A 24,147-nucleotide genomic window follows, 5' to 3' on the forward strand; every position below is an offset into this window, starting at 1 on the left:
TACTCAGAAAATTATGTCATTGAGGAAAGAAACTGAAGAAGATACAAATAAATGGGAGTGTATACCATGCTCATGGATAGAAAGAATTAACATGGTGAAAATGTCCATACTACCTAAAGCAATCTATAGATTCAATGCAAGCTTTATCAAAATACCAATGGCATTTTTCACAGAAACAGAACAAATAATCCAAAAATTTATATGGAACCATAAAAGATGCTGAGTAGATATGATAATGTTGAGTAAGAAGAACAAAGGTGGAGTTATCATGCTGCCTGATATGAAATGATACTACAAGGCTATAGTAATCAAAACAGCATGGTTCTGGTATAAAAAGAGATGTATAATCAATAGAACAAAATAGAGAGCCCAGAAATAAAGCCATGCCTATATGAACATTTAATCTAAAACAAAGGAGGCAAGAAGATACAGTGGAATAAAGACAAGTCTAGTCAATAAATGGTGCTAGGAAAACTGGACAGATACATGCAAAAAATAAAAAATGAAACCAGACCACCTTCTTATATTAAATAAACAAATAAACTCAAAATGAATTAAAGACTTCAATGTAAGACCTGAAACCATAAAACTTCTAGAAAACACAGGCAGCAAACTCTCTGATACTGTTCTTAGTAATATCTCTTCTGTTATATCTCCTCAGTCAAAGGAAACAAAATAAAAAGTAAAGAAATGGGATTACATCAAACTAAAAAGTTTTTGCACATCAAAGGAAATCAGCAAAGTGAAAAGACAATCAATCTACTGAATGGGAGAAGATATGTGCCTATGATACATCCAATAAGGGGTTAATATCCAAAATTTAATAAAGAATTCATGGAACTCAACACCAAAAACAAACAAACAAACAAACAAACAATCCAATAAAAAAAAATGGGTAAAAGACCTGAATAGGCATTTCTCCAAAGAGGACTTATAGATGGCCAATAGACATGAAAAGTTGCTCAACATCACTAATCATCAGTGAAATGCAAATGAAAACCACAATGAGATATCACCTCACACCTGTCAGAATAGCCATCATCAATAAATCAAAAAAGAACAAGTGTTGGCGAGGATGTGGAGAAAAGGGATCCCTTGTGCACTATTGGTAGGATTGCAAACTGGTATAGCTGCTATGGGAAACCATCCAGAGGTTCTTCAAAAAATTAAAATACAACTACATTTTGCCCCAGCAATTGTACTTCTGGGTATTTGTCCAAAGAAAACCAAAACACTAATTCAAAAAGATATACACACCCCTATATTCATGGCAGAGCTATTTATAATAGCCAAGATATGGACGCAACCTAAATGCCCATCAACAGACAACTGGATAAACAAGTAATGGTACACACGCACAATGTAATATTACTCAGCCATAAAAAATGAAATCTTACAATTTGCAACAACGTAGTAGGACCTAGAGAGTATTATGCTAAGTGAAATAAGACAGAAAGACAAATACCATATGACTTCACTTATATGTGGAATCTAAGGAACAAAATAAATGAATAAGCAAAATGAAAACAGACTCATAGATACAGAGAACAAACTAGTGATTGCCAGAGGGGAGGGGGGTTTAGGGCTGGGTGAAAAAGTAAAGGGATCAAGAAGTACAAATTTGTAGTTACAAAATAGTCACGGGAATGTAAATTACAGCATAGGGAATATAGTCAATAATATTGTAATAACTATGTATGGTGCCAGGAGGAGACTAGGCAAATTGAGGGGATCACTGTATAAATTATATAAATGTCTAACCACTACGCTGTATACCTGAAACTAATATAATATTGAATGTAAACTCTAGTTGAAAAACAAAAATTAAAAAAAAATAGTCCTATTGTTTACTGGAAACTTCATATACTTCATGTGATAAACTTTCAATCATCTGATTAATGATTATAAAATTTGCCTATTTAAATCTCTTTACTGAAAAAAAATACCTGTTCTTCTGCTCTTGCTGTAATAACTGAATGGCTATTTTCCTCAAATCAGTTACTTCCTTCAAATCATCATCCTCTTCCTCTGCAAGTAACTGTTCTTTCCCAAGTCTGAAAGGTGACACAAACATGGTTATCCAAAATGTAAGGCAGAAGATATTTTATGCCAGCTTGGAGATGTAGAAACCATTTTTTGTTTTTAATATCAGTTGAAAGCTAAAATCTTAGTGTCATATTTAAAACACAGAAATAAGAAATAAGGAATATTTAAGGAATAGAATAACATATTTATTCTCTCTACTCATACTGGTTATATTAATATAAGTAATGACTAACAAAGTGAACTGTAGTATTACCATTTTGTAATTTCGGAAATGTATAATGTCCATATCATTTAACAATGGATACTCCCCAGTCTTGAATATCATAAGACCTGCAGAGTTCTATATGGCCTGTCTTTAAAATAAGATGTTATCAAAACTACATTTTATTAAACCACCCTACCTTTATCAGTTTATCTATTTTGACCTTAAAAATTTCTGTGTAAAATGTTTAAGTAGAGGAAATGCAAAATAGGTTCAGATAAGATTGGCAAATTTGCCCAATGATACTCATTAAAACATATAATTTTTATAATTCGCAGATTCAAAGAAATTTTAAAATAAATTGTTCTCTAAACTCAAGTAATTTTATCTCAAAAAATATTTAATTTAAAAAACAGTATCAAACCCTAATACCTTGTATCTTTACTGTATCTTTTTGCATGCTATTGGTGACTATCGAATTTAGGCAACTGTCCTCATGAAATGAGAAAGTAAAGGAATGAAATATAAAGAATACAAGACAAAGCAATGTACCTCCTTATGGGGTACCAGAGATGATTAATTACTGCTTAAAAAGTCACCAATGAGGTCATTTGGAAAACGCACATACAGAGAAAAGAGAAAAGCTTGGGGATCAGAGAGAGCTAGGCTCATATCCTATGTTATACAGGACACTGGTTAAGTGGTTTTCAGCAAGAAATTTTAGAGTCTCATCTATAAAAATGGGGACAATATCTACTCTGTAGAATTCAGTGAAGGTTAAATAAGAAACATGCAAAGCACTTAGCACAGATCCCTGGTACATGGTAGGTATTCAACAAATGCTCCTCCCTTTCTTCCTGCAGCTATGAAGCAACTTGAAGGAGTGATTGAAATGTCAAATTCCATCACTTCATAAGATAAATGATACAGAAAAGATCCAAAGTACAATTATTTTAATAAAATATGGAAGTAAATACCCTTTAAAATTACCATAATCAGTTTGATGAAATAAAAAGTATATTTTCTCAACAAAAGAGGTACATTAGGAGTCAGAACACCTGAGTTGCAAAGATTTGAAACGCCGGGTCTCAGTTTCCTTATTGGTCAATACCATCTATTTTAAAGAGTTGTAAATAGCTGAAATGAAGCAACGTATGTGAAGGTACAGTCCTCCTCAGTGGTGATAATAATAGAAGACATTATTATTACACTTCTAGGGGAAAAGCAGTGTAAATATGACACTCAAATTTAAATGTCTACTATAATTTTCAGTTTAATTGAAGAATACAAGCAGATGAAGTATTTACAAATTAACTATCTCAACATAACAGGTAAATAAAAGAAAAATTTATAGTATTTAAAGTACTCTTTCAAATACAAATATCTAATGAATATTTCAAATATTTATTGGTAAAATTTCAATTTGAGAATTCACGTTTACCTTTTTTCATCTCCCAATTCTTCATTTTTCTGACATTTTTCAGGATCTTTTTCTTTTCCCTTATATAAAAGAAAGTTATTTTAAATTGTATGGTCCATTTTTATGAGATCAAGCAGAAAATGTTATTAATATTGTTTCAAAATTTTCTTTACCTTAAGGAAAGAGACAAAGGATACAATATGTGCATTTCCTTGTTCGGGAACTGCTGTATCTTCTGTGCTTGGGTCAATAAAATCATACACCTCCTGGTCTAAGTATAGATTAATATTAATTAAAAATATTAATAGTAAACAGTGTGCTCTGACACTGCAGTTCTTAGAATAAAAGTTTATTTTTCTCAATAAAAGAGGTGGCAATAGATAACATAATTTTCAAAACCTATTTTTAATAAGAGATCCATTTTTAATAAAGACTATGTACATGAATTAAAAATATCAGACACCACATGAATACCTTTCTGAGAATCAGGTTTACTTCCCGTTGTGTGACTGTCATTTTTTGAGGTCTGCTCTCTATTTGATTCTGAGACTTGAGAGTGAAGGCTGATTGTATCATCATCTGATGGCTAAAAGAAATAAGCCCAAGTACATAAGTGGCATTTTAAATATGTAATTACAGATTAAGTTGCTTTAATTTCAAATATGAAGTGTAGAACATTTGCTTTACATCTCCTGTTTTCAAACCAAAAATTAATATGTTAAGGTTTACTGTCCTGTTTTAATTTGAAGTCATAAAATGCAATGATGATTATATTTTTAAGCAAAATAAATCAAGTATGTGCAAGTATCTATTTCAAAGTTATAATAAAATTGTAAAACAAAATAGATCAACATTAAAATATACTCACTTCTGTTGTAGATAATCGTTTCTCTCCATTATCACTTCCAATTCCAGAGTCAGGGCCATGAGTTTTATTTGGATAAAAATCTTCCATACTATGGAAACAGAAATTCTAAGGACAATTAGGGTTTTCTTCTTAAATAGATAACACAGACTCGACCTGGCATTTCCCTAGATAATAAAAAATGTATACCTCTGATGTCTATCATCCTAAAGACATAAGTGAAAAAATATCAGGCATCTTCCTATAAAACACTCGAAGGGAACCAAAGTTTTGCCACCCTGAACCTGCCTTTTGGAGATACTGATTTTAAGCTGTTTATTAAGAAACAAGACTCAAAAAGGACCTTTGATCCTCCCCCACTTTTCTGCCCAAGAGATTCATACAGAAAAACCTGCTTCAGGAAAAAAAATCTTAGATGTTCAGTCTTAGCTTAATTTGAATTAAGTATGGTAAATAGCAGGGCTTCTGGCAGGGGACTTTTAGCTAGATACCTGTGTCCCATTGTTTCCAAGTTGCCTAGTAGGAATTTGCGAGCCACATGTGTTCCATTCTTCCTCGACTATCTGTAAATTGCCATTCTCACTTCTGAAATCTAAGACACCATCCCCTCTCCTTTTCTCAAATATGTCATATATACCCAATGTTGCCTCACTATCTTTGGAATTTTTATGCTTATGTGAATTCCCTATGCACATGTATTAAAATTTTGATTTTTTTCTCCTGTTAATCTGTCTCTTGTTACTTTATAAGCCCAGCTAGAATAACTTAGAAGGTGGGAGGAGAAATACTAATTTTTAACTCCCACAACTTTACTCATGTCTCTCTTAAAATATTTTTCCTTCATGTGCTCTGTTGTAAAGTGTCAATTTTTGATAGCCTATTATTTCTCCTGAGAGATTCAGAAAGGCAGATAGCCCTGCTAGAAAATCATCTTGATAAAAGACTTTCCTGTTTTTTTTTTCATTAGTTTAACAAATTTCATCATGGAATGCTGAAATATTTTTAACTTTAAAAGTGTCTTTTTCATATGCTTTAGCTTTATTAATAACATCCACTTACTAATTAAGGAAAGAGAAAATGAAAAAAATGTCTGCAAAGAATTGAATAAACACTGGTTCTGGTGTGAAGTCAGAGCTGTTCTTGCAAATTTCTGAATTACACAGTTTGCCACCCAGGTTGCAAAGCATTTTTTACTTTAATTTGCAAATTTACCATACACACCTCTATTATGTGCCAGGAATTGGGCTAAATACTTTAAAGACCACACCTCATACATTCCTTGTGAAAACTGTAGCAGGTTGTTTTCTCCTTTTACAGATAAGGAAACTGAGGCCAAGAAGGAGTTAAACAATTTACTCAATGACATGCAACTTGAAAGTGACAATCTAAACTTGATCCCAAGATTATCATGCACGAAAGTCCCTCATCTTAATCACTATTCTATATTGCCTCCTCAGACACTGATTTTTTACATTTTTATGGAGTATATCAATAAACTTAAGGAAGCAATTACCAAGTGCCAGGTACTATGCTGAATGCCTGAGATGAGACGAATTAAAAATGTTTGACCTCAAAGGACTCTCAGTCTAGAAGGGAAATGAGTATGTTTATATGTTTTCAAGACTATAAATATATAAATATAAATATAAATTTCTGTGAGAAAAGAGAGATTAACTAATTCTCCCTGTTAGGTTAGGAGAGGCTTCACCCAAGTAAATAGCATTTGAGCTTAGTCTTGAAGGATGAAAATGAGGCAATAATTGCTAGCATTTATTGTCTACACTGCATTAGATACCATGCCAGGTGTACCTCATATTTTACTTATAATCCTTACATTCTGCAATTTATGCATTATTTCTTTTTATAAATGAGGATAATAAAGTTTATAAGTTAACTTTCCAAAGAGAAAATCAGGACATTTACTGAATATCATCCATTAAGCAGTTGCCAAGCACACATTTAACTCTCACAACGAGCTTAGTAATTGGGCATTGTTAATATTTTAAATTAAAAAAAAAACATGAAGAAATTAAATAATTTACACAGGTCACAGAGGAATTAAGAGGTTAAACCATGATTAGAACCAAAAACCACGTGACCCCACTCGCACTAATACTATGTACTATGGTAAAATATCTCTGTGTATTTCTAACAGATGACAATGATAATAAGCTATTTGTTGAGGAATTATTATGGGTAGGGCATTGTGTTAAGTATTCTACACACATCATTTCATTTAATCCTGACATCAACCAAATGATTATTTTCCTTTCTACATATAAAACTGAGAACCAAAAAAGAAAACTGAGGGTCAGAGACATTATGACACAAGGACATACAGTTATTGAGTCGGAGAAGTGCTTCGCAGGCATGTTATGTCTGACTTCAAAAGCTGATATACTTAACTACTACAATGCCTATTTAAATAGAATTAATATTTTACAAAATAATCAAGGCTTAGAAGGGTATTCTAAGTAGTAAAAACCATATTCCCAAGGGCATGAGTGTGAAAGTAAAAAGTGCATACAAGAATTTTCTAGGTAGTTTAATATAAGCTGAGTGGGAGACTAGCACACCCAAGAGCCAAATCATAAGTAAACTCTATTGACTTGCACTGTCCAATATAGTAACCACTAGCCATATATCGCTATTGCGCATTTGAAATGTGGCTAGTGTAAATTGAGACGAATTGTAAATATAAAATATACACCAGTTTCAAAGTTTTAATAGAAAGAAAAAGAATGTACAATAACTTTTTTTATATTTAATTAATGCTGAAATGATATTTTGGATATACTGGGTTAAATAATGTTATTAAAATTAATTTCACCTGTTTCTTTTTCACTTTTTAAAACTGATATATAAAAAAAATTTTTTTAACTCCATGTGGCTCACATTAGATTTCAATTGGATGACACTGCTATAGATCATCTCCCAAATATATGTGTTCTGTCCACTCATTTTCATCTCTACTGCAACCACCCTATTCAAGACCCCTTGATCAGTTGGCAGTACTGCAACAGCCTAACTAGTCCCTGTGCTTCTTCTATCTATTCTCCCTGAAAGAGTCAAAATACTTTTTTTTTAACACAAATCAGATCATGTATTTCCCTTGCTTGTAACTATCCAATGACTTCTTACTGTACTTTAAATATAATTCAAACTCTTCACCATGGCCTCTAAAACCCCCATGTGACGTGAGCCCTCACTAACCAAAATCAACTTGTACCACTCTACCCATCAGTCACTCTGCTCCAACCATGCTGACCTCCTTTCACCTTTTTTTCAACATACGAAGTTTCTTCTTAACTTAAGGCCTTTGCACATGTCATTCTTTCTGCCTAAAATGCTCTTACCCTTGTTCTTCACACAGCTACCTTTTCTCCTTTCAGGTCTGGACTTAAAACCTCTCCTTCCTAAGGAGAAATTCCCTAACTTTACTACTGAAATGTGTTCATTTCATTCACAGCACTCACCACAATTTGAAATTATGTGCGTGCATATTATAGTTCCTTGCTTTGTTTATTGTCTGACTCCTTCTTCATTAGACTGAGTTACATAAAGGCTGGAACCAATTTGTATGTCATTCAATAAAACATACCCTGAACCTACTAGTAATCATCCAACTGATATCTGTATAATAAATTAATGACTAACACAATGAATGTTGTTACTAAGTAATTCATTTTTAAATAAATATAAAACACACTAAAAGAGATTCGAATATGAATGTCTAATTTTTATAGATTTGGTCTATCATTCATAATATTAAACAAAATCATCTTTAGTAACTAAATTTAATGTTTAGATATTTAATTCTTTTTAGGCAACAGAAATCTTCAAGAAGAAGACCTATTTGGGAATTCTAGAACTTGCACTGATAATAATATTTAATATACTGCCATTCCAAGTAGTCTATACTTTGTCATAAATATAATGGTAAACTTTTAAATATTTTAGGCATGGGTATAGACTCCCTTCCTGTAGTTTCACTCCATTCTAATTTACCCATAATACTGGATGGAATTATGTTTTCATATAATCAGACCAATTGATATCTCAAAATGATGAATTAAAAACAATATTGAATCTACCATTTCAAAATCTCACGAGGGGAAAAATATCAATATCATACAGAACGTCGATTATAAATCATCTTTGATCTAGACATAAATAATATAAAGAATATGAAGGAAGAAAGTACCCCAAAATATCTTACTCTTCCACTAAACTCAGTTCAAAGTCAAATTCTACTTATTACAAATGTAAAATACAGTGATTATAGGGGTAAATTAACAGTTGTCAAGTGCTAAGAAATTAGTGCTTCTGTGCTATATAATGTCAAATGTTTACATTTTACCACTAAAGAAATAACAATAATTTGTGAGAAAATTCCAAATTGATTCTAGTATCCCAGAAATTTATTCTATGAAGATATTTTACTTCAGCCAATTATTGATTTTAACACTGAGCCAATCAGTCTAAACATAGTATACTCAAGATTAATAAATATTTCTTCCATTTAATTTTTTTAATTTTATTAATTTATTGGGGTGATATTGGTTAATAAAATTATACAGGTTTCAAGTGTACAGTTCTTTAATATATCATCTGTATATTGCATTGCGTATTTACCACCCAAAGTCAAATCTCCTTCTATCACCACATATTTGACCCCTTTTGCCCTTTTCCACCTCTCACCCTTCCCCTCTTCCCTCTGGTGGCCAATAAACTGCTGTCTGTGTCTATGAATTTTCTTTTGTTTGTCTTGTTTGTTGTTCTCAGTTGTGGGAAATAAATATCTTTTATATAGAGAAAAGATACCAAACATGAAATGAAACTGTAAGTATATTATATTACCTGTCTGTGAGAGGCTGGGAGGGCATTCTTTTACTCAGTGATGGAAGATCCAAGGAATCTGGTTTCTTATCCATTCTACAACATGCTTGGATATTTAAGTATTTAAATATGTGTACTTTACCCTTTAAACATATCTGTCGATAAATAATAAATATTCAATTATATAGGTCCAAATATAAATGCCATCTAATAATTTATTTGTACATCTTAATAATTTCAAATTATGTTCACACATCACAATCATGATAGATATTTTGCATATTTAAATAATTTGTACTTCTAACATAGATAAAAAAATCTGACACCAATACCAACTAGAATTCTACTGACGTTTGTTCTTATTAGAAAAAATAAGTTAATTTTTCTGTATTTCACTGAAATTTTCTTGTTAAAAGCACAATGTACAAAACCACTAAACAATATAAAATTTATAATTCATGAATGTTACCTTTGTTAGAAAAAAGTGAAAAGAAATATATTCATCGTAGTAGTGAGAAGAGAAAAAAAAATATCCATGTAAATATTTAATCTCATTGGAACCACTAAGTTGTTTGGTCTAAACACAGGGAAAATGCTAATCAAAAGAATTTAAATATAGGAAAAATGTATTTGTTGAAAGATGTGAATGGTAGGCCAATTAGAATAAGATAATTTTTAAATGGTCAATTCAACTAAGATACCACCCTATAAAGTTATTTTCATTGATGATAGAGAAGAGAAATAATGAAAGGCGAAACACTATATGAAAGAAGTATATAAAAAATGACAGTAAATGAGTGGTAAGAAAGTGATAAGTCAGTTTTACAAAGGTTAACTACAGTCACTATTAGTGATGTCAAATAAATATATTTCAAAACATATTTAAAATATTTTGTTTTATGGACTCATGTAACCTAGCAACACATGTAAAAATTAAAAAAAAAACAGTAAAAAAAAGGACATTAAGAAGTAATTATCATTCAAGGTATAAAGGAAAAATGTTTCTTATATAATTCTAATAAATACCAGATCTGATTTGACCACTAAAAATTTTCATTTAAAAGAAAAATAAAATTTTGGAGCTATTAGAATCTAAATAATTACCAATTAAAAGGTATCACATTACCTATTACCTGTCCAAACTGAAAAAAAAAATTTATCTTTCATTACTAAATTAAATGCTGATGAATGATTTTCTTTTCTAAATTTAATTTTTCATAGTAATTCATGTAGTTTTAAGTCACAGAGAATTATAAAACTGATAACAAAAAATTAATCCCCCTTTCTATCCCATTCAATCTCAAAGACCCAGTCCCTCATTCAATTATTTTAGTCAGTTTTCTGCTATTTACCTTCATATTTATAAATGACATGGTTCTATTGCTATTTTTTTGAAGTATAAATTTTATTTACTGAGGCCTTACTACCACTTTCACATATCAATAATACCACCACTACTACCATCCTCTGATCCCCAACCTTCATAAACTCACGCAAACATATTTCTGCCACCTCTTTAGAAGCAAAGCATGGTTAGATCATAAACTCTGGAGTCAGACTGCCTTGGTTTGAAACTGGGCTTTACCACCCACAAGCCATGTGACCTTAGACAAGTCACTTAACTTCTATGCTTCTGCTTCCTTATATATAAAATGAGGCATAATGACAGTACCTGTTTTAAAGAGTTGCTATAAAAAATGAGTTGCTATAATGCATGTAAAGCATTTTCAACAGTGCCTTGAACACAGAAAATGCCATATAAATCTTTACTATTATTATAACTATGTCACAGTTTTTCATTAACTCAAAATCTAGTATTTACATTATGACTAAGAAAATATTCACAGATGAATCACATAGGTTAGTTAAATAACATTTCCTTTCTCCTCTAAGTTTTCGTTTAATCGAAAGTAACTAATTACACTATTTTTTGATTTGCATAATTTTCTGTATACCTGTTACTAATTAATTCCTGACTGACAGAACTATAAAACTCTCTCCATATTGACAAACAGATTGAGTCATCTATCAGTTTCTTTCTTCTTTTTCTCTTTTCCTTTTGGAGACAACCTCTCTACTCCAAACTGACTGGCTGCTCTCTAGGCCTATGCATACCTGTAAATCTTGGACATGAAGAATACCTCTTAATTTACTCCCTCATTTTGATAGAGTACAACCTCTATTAGCTTTTCTAATAAAGAGTACAAAAGAGTTAAAATTTCTGAGACACTGCATGTTTGAAACTGTCTTTTTTTCTACCTCACACTTGACTGATAATTTGAGTATGGAAAGATGGAAATATTCCCTCAGTCTTTGAAGGTATGGTTCTAACATCTTCTAGCTTCATGTATTGCTGCTGAGAAGTCATTCTATTACCACTCCTATGAATGTGACCCATTTTGTTTCAATGGAAGGAAGACTTTCAGTGTTTTGGGCTCCTTCTTTCATGTTAGAGATTATTCCTGCAAATGTCTAGTAATCCATGGCTATCTGTTCATTTTCAAGAGTGAGGCAATAAGAAGCCAATTAGAATCTCTATGTATGAGAGAGAAGTTTAACAATGGCAAGCTTCACTATCTAGAGATCAGACAAGGACTGACCATTATATCAGGAGACCCCCCCCCCAAAAAAAAGGTCAGTCTGTGTGTGTACATACACACACACATGTCTTTCCTCCTAGTTCAATCAGTCTACCACAGGAAAAATCCACCAATCCTACCTGAGATAAATAAGATAGGCTAAAAGCATTCTGAGAGCCAAGCAAGACAAGTCTACTGGAGGGTTCCAACACTCAGTATGTCAGCATTCACTGTTTTCAGTATGGGGTCTCATTCCTGCCCATAGCTGTACCTGGATCCCCTGACTCCGGTTTTCAATCTCTCTACATTTCTGCTATCCAATATGATAGCCGCTAGCCACATGTAACCATTTAAATTTAAATTAATTACATCTATATAAAACTAAAACTTCAAATCTTCAGTTAACACTATACATTTTCAAGTGCTCAACAGCCACCTATGGCTACCATACTGGCCAGCACAGATACAGAACATTTCCATCACCACAAAAACTTCTAAACTCCAAAGAGCAAACTCTAGGCTTCTGCTGAGTCAAGAAGCCAGAGTCATTTGGCTGCTGAGCTGGGGGAGAGAATCTGAGAGAACAGACCTACTCTTCAGTGTAAACCCCAGGCTCCTACTAATGCAAATGAGGTCCAGTCATGTTGCTGCAGAGGAAATAAGACAAGAATCTGAGGTTGTAGATCTTAGACCTGCAGTGTCCAATATGCTAGCCACTAATCACATGAAACTATTTAAATTTCAATTAATCAAAATTAAATTAAATTAAAAATTTGGTTCCTTAGTTGTACTAGGCATATTTCAAGTTCTCAGTAGCCACATGTGGCAAGTGGTTATGCTATTGGACAGCAAAGATTATAGAACATTTGCATTGAAGGGAAGCAGAGTTTGCCGCCCCAAAATATGCCTTTTGGAGATATTGATTATCTGATGCCAGTTATATTTAAGAAAGAAAAGACTCAAAAAGAGTCTTTACCTCCCCTCCTTACCTGTCTAAAAATATCCAGATAGAAAACCTGCTCTAGGAAGAGAGATCACCTTAGCATAGTATAAACTATATGTGAAAGACAAGAACCTGCAAAGTTTGTCAGACTCCCCTCTGTGTCTGGGTAGCCTGGCAAGAATTTATTTGTCAAATGTTTGCTCCTTCTCCTCTACCTGTAAATTGCCTATCTTCCCTTTTAAGTTCAAACCATTACCCCTCTTTCTCCTTAAGAAGGTATATAAACCTCAACTGCTAGATTTGGCCTAGCGTCTCAAATTCTTATAGAACCTCCATATATACATACATAATAAATTTGGCTATTTTCTCCTGTTTATCTATCTCATGTAAGTCTGATTATTAGACCAGACAGAAGAACTTAGGAGGGTAGAAGGAAAATTATTTTTCCATCCCAACACCATCATTTGGAAACTTCTACTGGACAGCAGTGCCTTACGCATTCTACAGATCTTTGTGTTTTCACTCTTTCATCTCTATATTCAGAGTTACATGTTTCCTCCAATAATAATCAACAACAACAACAACAAAAACTACCCAAGCCAGTAAATCAATTTGCTTCTTGTTGCCTTCTCCCATAGCAGACACAAGTTTCAGCTTCCCCCATCCTGCTAAGGACCCCTGTTAGCTTTTATCTGAATTAGAAAAGGAACTTCCTTTGGAATGAGAGAAATGTTCCTTTGTAGGAGGAAAAAGGCAACCCTTCAACAAATGTATGCAAATCCTGGGCCAGGGCACAGAGTTGGGAAATAGAGTGTAGGCTGGAGTTTTACTGTCATGTGCCTCCTCAGCCAGATAATATTTTACAATATAAGTAGAGGCCCTAGCTACCACGATTCCTTCTATTTTCCATTTTCCAAAATCCTGTTGCCATCTCTCTCCTGCTACCCTCCTCTCTCATTCTGTCTTGATGAGCTTATATCTTAGTGTATTCCTTTACTATTGTTTTAGTGAATTCCACATGGAATTAATCCTAAAACTAAAAGTCTGAATTAACATTTTCACATTTGTTTACTTTTCTTTATGTTATGATTCCATCTATCAGTGCTAAGAATGTGCTTCAATCAATCATACAACAAATCTCAAGTAGACATATGTGAGTAGGACAGAGGTAGAGACTCTATAGTCTATTCTTTTAAAATAACACTGACAACCAGAATTATCAGTTCACTAGCAGAAAGTTGATATCTAGGTTTCCCAAATACTATTCTCTAGAACCTAAGCTAAAACTCTTACCAAAAGCTAAAACTCTTACCAAAGTAAAAACACCACTTCTCAGAAAACTCCTTTAGACAATAATACTAATGTAGAGAAGAGGCTTAAGAACTAAATGTTAAATCAGGTTGTATTCAGAGACTGCAAAGTGCTGCTGCCAGACCAAAGGAAACCTACAGAACAAAGGAAGATTCCTGCTGGGATTATTAACAAACCATTTACCCATGTCATGAAAGGAAAACAGTCTTAAAGTCATACCCTACACAAAATAAACCCGAATATTTATTCACTACAGCCAAAAGCATGGGGAACCTACAGAACAAAGGCTGAGGATTGCTAACATGCTTTTAATGCTACACATACACCCAAGCCTTTCATACTACATACCCATATCATTAAAGGAAAATAGGTAAACAAGTCACAGAATTATATATAAAATGAATTCCCCAGAACCCCTCCCTCATTGTTCCTCCCCCTCCCCCTTCCTCTCCCTCTTCCACTCCTACTCCCGAAAGGAGACCTTGCTTGCTTACCTATGGAGTTGTATTCCTTCTCTAATAAACTTTCCTTTTGTCTCTAACTCTGGCATGTTCTTAAATTCTTTCTTATGCTCAATCAAGGAGCCTCTCCCTAGGTGCAGGGCTTGAGCCCCAGCTCAAGGGGATTTGCCTTGTCTTGCATCAATAACTCAACATCAAATTATTCCTAATTCCAATGCTTCTTCTGATTTAACAGTAATGGATATAATTCTGAATAAAAATATAAGAAACAAGTATCACATTTTTATTACAAACCTGTGCTGGTGGTACTTGCAATGGATTGTTATCCAAAATTATTACTTGTAAATGATGCAGCTTCCTGTAACAAAGTGGAATTTTGGTCACTTTATTACAAGAGAAATCCAGCTTGACTAAGGGAAGATCTCCTAATTCTGTTCAGAAATGAAAAATAATGAAATTAAACTTTACTTAGTTACTTTTTTATCTTTAAAATATTTCAAATTTTTATTAAATATTTTTATTGTTTTAAGACCACAGGTAAAGTACTTTAGCATGTTATACACATGACTTACATGTACAATTTTTAGAAATATCAAATTAAGTATAAGATGTTGAAGAAATTATATAAATGTGTATATTGACTTTTACTACACATACATCAAAGAAAGTAATAATTCTGTTATACCATTAAGTGGAAATCATTTATTACATGTCATGTTTACATCAACTCTAAGTAGAACCAAGCCAATTACTTATTTTTTTATTCATGTCAGTAAAAACAATGAGTATCTTACCTTCTGGTAATGCATGAAGATTATTTCTTCTTACATTTAGCTCTCTAAGTGAATGTAATTTTCCCATTTGTTGGGGAAGGACCTGAATCTCATTGCAGCTAATATCCTAAAGAAATTAAGAAAATAAACTTATAACAAACTGAGAAATACAGATATATTTCAATTCCTAAATTAAAGTGTATGGCTGACAGCTAGCAAAAGTTATCTTTAATGGCATTTCTCTAAATATGGATTAGCTGGCAGAGGTCAACCTAGCACAGTTAACAAATATTCCTGTGCAAAAATTTCAGGTTATAACTTAGTACTAAATAATTTTGCCATTTGAAAATCTCAACCTAAGATCATTCTTATCAACTAAAACTAAAAGAATGATCCAAGTGCTCTTTACTCAGAGCTATAAGACAACTATCAATCATTGTGACAATCTGTCAATTATAGTAGCTGTTCTGAGATATTTGCTTAGGCAGAGAAAGCTGAGAAAGTCCATTAATTATACATGTGAGCTGAAGAACTAAGACTTAAGGCTCTTTCTCAAAAGGATGCAAAATATGAGAGGTTACAAGCACAAAGTTTTGTGGCTCACAGCCCAAAGACATTATAGGAAATCTGAATAGGAAATCTGAATAGGAAATGCCTCAGGATTAACTTAAAATGCAAGCCCTGATTTACAGGTAAATAATACAACATTTCCATTAAAAAACAACTTAATTATTCTCTCTTCCCTCTCCCCTCTCTTAATTACCACATCAACAAAAAGGGAAGAAAAAAGTTGCAACAAAATCTCGGCACTCTTTCCAGACACACTGCACATGAAATTCATGTTCTACTACAATTGCCCCCAACTTCCAGCTTTCACTGGAAATTACATATGCTTGGAGGGAGAAGAGTGACACATATATTCAGTCTTATCAAAAGTGAAAAAGGCAGGAAGATAAATTTCAAGGATTAAGGAATATAAAGAATATTCAAGAATATCTAATCATCTGATCTATAGATGATTAGAAAAATCATCTTTCAAACTGAGACCTGTAGACTCAAGAGAAACGTCTGCTGTCCCACCACCAACTACTTAGAATAATTTCAATTAGGAGCCTGGCTCACTAAAAATGACTTTTTACCTATCTATATGGCAGGGCAAACTAATAATTACTGAACATGTGCTCTCCCTGCAGTCACCTTCTGAAGTCCCAAGGTACATTATCTAGTCCCTAGCTCAGGATCTTACATACATACCTATGTCCCATTTCTGCCTCTGAACTTCTCATGCATGTGGGATCTCTGACTCTCTTGTGTATACAGAGTCTCCATACATATGTATGTATTAAATTTGGTTATTTTCTCTTGCTAATCTGTCTCATGTCTATTTAATTATTTATACCAGCCAGAAGAACCTTGAAAGCAGAGGAAAATTTCTTCTTCCTCAACACATCAAGGAGTAAAACAAAAATTCCTGCCCTCGCAGCTTTTTATGGAGCTTACATTCTAGCAAAGAGGGTAGGTTATATAATATGATAGAAAGTGTTAAGTACTATTTAAAAACACACAAACAACAGGGTAAAGGAAAATGGCAGTGCTAGTAGTGTTGGAGAGGGATATTAGCAATTTTGATCATCTCATGGAGAAGTTGTTATTTGAACAGTGTTGTCAGAGCTGAGAGTGTGAGCTATGCCAACATATAAAAAAAGGAATATTCCAGATAGGAAGAACAATAAATGTAAAGGCTCTTCCGCAAAGCTTTCCTGACATGTACTAAGAACAGCAAGAAATCCATTGTAACTAGAGTGAAGTAAGCAAGGAGAAGACTAAGATGGGGGAGGGATGTGACTTTGGTTTTTTAACAGAGATGTGGGCAGGGACCAGAAACTTTTAAACACAGGTATGACATGACCTGACATATTTTGTAAGGAAGAGCTTAGCTGCTGTATCGAGAATAGGCTATTATCCAAATGACAAATACTAAAACTCTGGGAAAATGCCTTTTCAAGTAAACACTATTGCTACCTCCCAAATGTGTCTAATACTGAAGATTTCCACAAAGAAAATCCATAGTAATTTGATAGATAGCTGCTATTTCCCAGAAAAAAAAGTAAACCCAGGCACAGGAAACTGACCCTCAACCACTGGGTACTCTACAAAATACTCTGCTGGAGACTGGAGGTCTAAGAGTATTTCTAAGGCTTCTAATGACAGAATTTCACTGTTCTTGACTACCACATTCTCGTAGAATAGTATCATAGGAAAATATTTCCATGACAAATAACACCCACAAATTCACTATACGATTTACAATTGTCAATTAGCCATCCTAATGCCATATATATATATAGTTACTGATTTCAAGAGTTTAAAGCACAATAATTTTCTAGTGCCCCGTAAAATAATGGTATTTAATGGTATTTAACATTTTAAGGATTCTATTTTAATTAAAATACTAGACTAAATCTAAAGATCTTAAATATTTTTGAACCTTCCAAAAACACTCTCATGTAAAATAATTTAGAACATAGGTCCAAAAACTGAAAAAGAAAAGAAATTACAGAGCCATAGAATTAAAGTTATAACATGTATAAAATCTTTAAAATTATTAAGTGTCCATGTCAAAGAAAGTAATGCCTCCTTTTTATGATAAATTTGTTAGATCACATCTAAAAACTTCTGTTCAATGGTGAGTATAACATTAAAAGAGACTTTAATAAAAGAGAACATTTTCAGGACAGATATAGCTAAAAGTAAAAATAATAGAAATATAGAAAACATAGAAAGGAATAAAAACAATATATTTAAGCTGCAGAAAAATAGGTCGGAGTTTGGTAAAGTGGAGAGAGTAGATACACAACAGATTACAAACATCTAAAGGGAAGAGACGTTGCTGTTATCTATGCTTCTTCACATGGTAGGTAGTCCCAGGGCCACTGGATAAAAGCGATAGAGGCATGTATTTTAGTTAAAAATAAAGAGTTTTGCAAAAGAGAATGAGGGCTGCCTCAGACACACACACAAAATAAGATTTATCCACCATTGAAAATATACAGCCAGATGTGTCAGGGATTCTTGCATTAGGAAGTGCTTACAACTTTAAAATTCTATAGTTCTAAAACATAACAAGACTAAGAAAGTCTCCTTGTGTATTAAATGCACATGTAGGTATTCCTTAATGAATGACATTCCAGAAATTTCTGTTCATTACTCTATTTGCATATTAATTTCCCATCATAAAGTTGTATATAAGTTTCTCAAGAAAATTTTTGGCCCTCCACACATGATAAAGTCATACTTAACAATACATTTAAATATCTATTAGGAAAGCATTACTCAAGATAAAACAAAATAAAAATAAACAGCATGGTACATTGTGTGAGATGGAAGTAACAGAAAGATGTGAAAATAGCTCAATGCTTTGAGAATTTGATTATGCTTCTCTCAGAGTTCAATATCCTTTAATACCTAAAATGTTATATTCGAAGAAATGACTTTAAATTATTCCTATATTCTTACAATCAATTGCATATAATGGTCTCTTTCCATATAGCTTGGTCCCCAAAGTGTTATAAAATTACATAAGTATACACATAAAAGGAAGGGTTATTTTGTTCATTCCACTGTTTGTAGGCCATTCTACTCTCTTCTTTTATCCCCTTTCTCCAAGGCTCTCATAGTAGCCCTGTAAAACCTTACTGGTAAAATCTTTACTTTCCACAAAAGGAATAGATAGATGCTATTCACTGGAAAAGCATTTCTTAAGACTTGTAAGCAAGCCTCTGGCTTCACTAAGACTGAAGAACAACCAGGCTTTTATTGTGGCTATAAGCTAAAGTCAGACAGAAGCAATGATGTCTCAAAATTTTCCTAAAGTGAACTTAGACATATACCAAATCATTCTTTCTAAAGAAATTACAGTGAAATTATATAAAAGAATCAGTAATCTTCCCAATATAAAGGTATATTTTGCATATTATATACAATCAGTACAACTATTTTACTCACCAATTCCATTAAATCTTTTAACTTTCCAATTTCTTCTGGAATGGACACCAGCTTATTATTACTGACGACCAAAACTTTAAGGGGCAGATCAAATAAGTATTTTGGCAATGTTGATAAAAGATTTCGACTGAAAAGAATAAGAAAGTTTCATTATGAGAAATATGTCTGAAACCTGACATGTTATGCTGAAAAAGAACAAATCACCTCAAAAGCAAATAAGAAGCTTTGACTAAATAATAACTATCATTTAATGAGTGCTTATTTTATATCTGGCTAAAATCTTTAATATATAACTATCACATTTAATCCTCACATTAATCCCAAAAGATAAGGTATTATTAGCTCCATTATATAAATAAGAAAACAAAAGGTAAAATCTGGTTAAGTGACTTGCCCAGGCGTGGCTGACTGCAAAGCCTGTGACGCTACCTATGATATTGACCTACACACACCACCAATTCTCATAACGCAAAATCATTCTTTTGAGCTAGAGAATGTCAGAATCTTGCCCTCTGCTATATTCAATAGTTCACTATATTCAATAGTTCCATGTCTCTAGGGAAAGGCTCCAAGAAAAAATCTGCATGCACTATATGTTTAAATTTATGAAAGAATAAATAGGATTATATCTTTAAAAACATGTAATAACTCTAACTCATTCTTTTGTTACAGGTTTATGGTAGAAGGGACTACTAGTGCCTTTCTCTCAGTTCAAAAATGATACATTTCTATCTCTATAGATACATTTAAATATAATAACAACTAATATTTATTGAGTACTTACTATGTGCCAGGCCATGTTCGGAGCACCTCAGGTGAATTAATTTGACTAATATAACAACCTACTTTAGGGAGATAGGTACCGCCCATTTTAGAGATGAAGAAACGGTCAAAAAGAGATAAACTGCTCAAAGTCACACAGCTGGTAAGTGGGAGAACCAGCACTCAAATCCAGATGATCTGACTCTGGGCCTCTTACCCTCAAACTATTGTAGTCAAATTTATATGCCAACACAGACTGATCCAAATGATCAACACTATAAACTGAATGTTTGTGTCCCCTGCAACAACTGCATTGTTGAAACCTAATTCCCAAGGTGAGGATATCAGGTGGGGCCTTTGGAAGGTGAGGCTGAGTCACGATTGCAAAGCCCTTCTGAATATCCTTATAAGAGAGGCCCCAGAGAGCCCCCTTTAGCCTTCTTCTATCATGTGAGGGCACAGCTAGAAGACGGTCATCTATGAACCAGGAAGTGGGTCCTCACCAGACACTAAACTTGCCAGGGCATGGATCTTGGAATTCTCAGCCTCCAGAACTGTGAAAAATAAATTTCTGTTGTTCTATAAGCCATACAGTCTATGGTATTCTGTTCTAGCAGCCCAGATTGGCTAAGACAATTCTACTACCAAAATACATAAAATATATCATTATATTTACATACTATACCAAGTGCTTTATTTTTTCCTGTTTTTCAAAGTGACATCTATAAATGTGTATGTACCTAGCATTTTGCATGACAAAAGCCCAGTACTGCCCTGAGGGAGAATTTCAAGACCTTTCACCTCATGCCTGCAAAAGATATCCAGAAACACTAGACTAGCTTTAGACCTGGGACAGGCATATTAAAAAAAAAAAAAGACATTACCCCTGGCCAAGCAGGCCACGCTGCCAGAATGTCAAATATGCTAGGGGTTTATCAGAACTCGACAATATCAGGATCAAGCAGGATGAAGCACACAAGGGTGCTCCTTAAAAAAGAGGTCAGTATACAGGAAGAGATAAAGAGCTGAAAAATCATCTTACAAATTTCTCAAGATATTTTCACAGAAATAAAAAATAAACGGGAAAAATAATGGCACATATAAACATATTCTAACTCCTTAAAACCAAAAAAAAGTTTAAAAATTGACTTATTTTCTTCCCTTAAGAAGCAGGTTCACTAAATTAGCAGTCAGCTTTCTCCAGATTTTGATTTCTTTATATACAGTTAAGTCACTAATTTTTACTTTTTTGCCACGTGTTTGAGATAGTCAAAGGAAATTAGGCATCAGAATAAATATTATTTCAATAGTTTGTTCAAAAGTTTGTGTGACTGCAAAAAAAAAATCAGAAGTTAACTTGAAGAGATCAAAACAGGATAGAATCAGAGAAAGTTTTAATAAAACTACAAGCATATCTCATTTTATTGCATTTCACTCTATTGAACTACATTTTTTTACAAACTGAAGGCAAGTCTCTCCATCAGCAAAAAAGATTACAACTTGATTTATTGCAATACTTTATTATGGTGGTCTAGAACCGAACTTGCAATATCTCTGAGGTATGTCTGTATTCTAAGATATACCATACATGTTAATTAGAAATGTAATTCAATTTTGGACAAATTACTTTTTTTCCATAAAATATCAAAATGAAACAAAGACAAACTTAAAAACACGTCACTTTCCTCAAACCTCTCCCAAGCCAAGCCAAGGAAACACATACACAATTAGAGAAGGGAGCAACCCAAATGACTAACATCTATGGAAGAAAATTCCTCTCACATATTTTAAGGTGTAAAGTAGTTTCAGTTAAAATAGTATATGCTACCAGGTGACAACACTCAGGAAGACATACATAAGAATTAATATATCACAGTGAAAAAAGGAGCACTGTTATTTATGTATGTTAATTATATGTACTATGTGCCTATTTGGGAATTTAAATGGGTAAGTAACTTCATTAAGGAGGGGAAAGAAATTATCCCTTACAACTCAAAAAAAAATAAGAGGAGGAAAATAATTCTAAAATTAAGTCACAATATACCAGTTTCCATTCAGTGTTACTCACCTACAGGGCAATTCTTTTCTTACACTTATTAAATGTTCACTCTGTTATAAATATGGAATAATAGCTTAAGAATGAGAGTTCTACAGTCCTACTGCTTTGATTATATTCTTGGCTCTACCAATACACACACACACACACACACACACACACACACGAGATTTTGGACAGTTAACCTCTCTGTGCTTCAGTTTCCTCATCTATAGATGAGTCAGGGATAATAAAAGTACGTATCTCAAAATTCTGTCATGAAGACGACGTAATACATGTAAAGTATCTGTAACAGTATTAACATCAACTGTCATCCACTTCCTAATGTTCCAATATTCCCATCCCAATCTCTCCATCCCTGAAGTAGCAAAAAATATCAAAAGAGGGTGAACTTTTTCCTTTTAATATCTCACTTTAACTGAGGGTGCATATAAATAAATCTGTAGTGTGGTGCTATGATTTCTAATGTAAAGCCTTGCTATTCAAAGTGATTTAAGGACCAGCAGGCTGGGCATTACCATGAGGCTTATTAGAAATGCATGTGCCACTGCAGACCTATGGAATCAGAATCTGCATTTTAATCACCAGATGCACATTAGAGAAGCACTGCTCTCAAGAACAAGAAGACCAAAGGCCTATAAAGTAGTGAGGACATATAAAAAATACAAATTAAGATACTACTGAGATAAATACAGACTACATAGCCAAACCAAACACAGTAATTTGCTACTAAAAAGGATTAAAACTATAAAAAAAATTTACCCCCCAAAAATGCTTCCTTACCTAATGTTAAGGTATGTTAGCATCTGCAGATTTTTAATGGCTTCAGGAATTGTTTTGATGCAATTATGATATAAATTTAATGTTTCAAGAGGTGTAAATAACCAGACATCAGAAGGAATTTCTGTAAAACGATTTCTTGAAAGATCTGAAAAATAAATATAATGTTTGAGTGTCAAACATTCACCTATATCTTCAGTAATAAACAGAACTATTTTCATACTTGTTGAACCACTTAGAATCCCAGAAACTCTTTAAAATATTATAAAATATTCACCATGACCTTGAAGGTAAAAAGAAAATCATGCAGAAATACATTAATGCAAAGTCGGCTTATTAACAAACTGTACTTGATATGCTTTAATGTCTTCAAAACTTATCTTTGAAAATATCAGTAAGGAATTCTCTCTGATCTTTCAAAACAAAAAAATTTTAAGTCCCTCTCCTTATCTCACACTCCCTCCCTCCATGTACTTCTTCCTCCTTCACAGCCGACTTTACATAAACTTATAATACAACAAAATTTCTTACATACCATGAACCTCTCAATGCACTGCAATTTGGTTTCTAGCCACTCTCATACCCATCAAAGTCAGCAATGGCTTCCATATCAATAACCACTCACCCACCTGGAAATATTTCTCTTCCCTTGGCTTGGAAAACTACACTAATGGATCACTTCATATATCTCTCTAGTTAGTCTTTTTTAGTCTCTTGCTAGAATCTCCTCTACCCATATTATGAATGTTGGTGTTCCTGAGGGCCATGATAAACGGTATTCTTTCCTTCTTAAGATATACACAATCAATTTCATCCAATCCCAGGGCTAATTTACACTTATATGCTGACAAATTTCAACTTAAACATGTCTGAACACCTAAGTTCTGTTCTTCAGGACTTCCTCTTGATATCTCTCAGGAATCTCAAATTCTACAAGTATAAAATCTGAACTGAAGATTTTATTCTACACATCTGTTTCTCTCATTTCATAATGTCACCAACATCCTCATGATGAGTTGCTCAAGCGAGACATTTGGCATTCATTCTTGACTCCTTCCTCTCATATATTATTCAAAGTACACAAAATATACTCCCATTCACTGAA

General features: G+C 33.2%; 1 protein-coding gene across 9 annotated transcripts in view; it reads right to left on the minus strand.

The window, feature by feature from the left end:
- LRCH2 (leucine rich repeats and calponin homology domain containing 2) overlaps window positions 1-24,147 on the minus strand; it is a 100,837-nt gene that overhangs the window by 54,652 nt on the left and 22,038 nt on the right. For 6 of the 9 annotated variants that reach the window (XM_016132214.2, XM_036226939.1, XM_036226940.1 and 3 more), the window contains exons 2-11: window positions 23,046-23,190; window positions 19,445-19,571; window positions 15,461-15,566; window positions 14,961-15,097; window positions 9,394-9,527; window positions 4,537-4,624; window positions 4,143-4,254; window positions 3,842-3,939; window positions 3,690-3,748; window positions 1,947-2,054 (exon numbers count right to left, since the gene is read on the minus strand). In XM_016132214.2, coding sequence (XP_015987700.2) covers window positions 1,947-2,054; window positions 3,690-3,748; window positions 3,842-3,939; window positions 4,143-4,254; window positions 4,537-4,624; window positions 9,394-9,527; window positions 14,961-15,097; window positions 15,461-15,566; window positions 19,445-19,571; window positions 23,046-23,190 — 1,114 coding nt within the window. The remainder of the gene's footprint in view (window positions 1-1,946; window positions 2,055-3,689; window positions 3,749-3,841; window positions 3,940-4,142; window positions 4,255-4,536; window positions 4,625-9,393; window positions 9,528-14,960; window positions 15,098-15,460; window positions 15,567-19,444; window positions 19,572-23,045; window positions 23,191-24,147) is intronic. The other 3 variants (XM_036226941.1, XM_036226943.1, XM_036226942.1) reach the window with 1 other exon arrangement.

The sequence above is a fragment of the Rousettus aegyptiacus genome, unplaced genomic scaffold (genome assembly GCF_014176215.1).
Source record: "Rousettus aegyptiacus isolate mRouAeg1 unplaced genomic scaffold, mRouAeg1.p scaffold_m13_p_9, whole genome shotgun sequence".
Classification (NCBI taxonomy): Eukaryota; Metazoa; Chordata; class Mammalia; order Chiroptera; family Pteropodidae; genus Rousettus; species Rousettus aegyptiacus.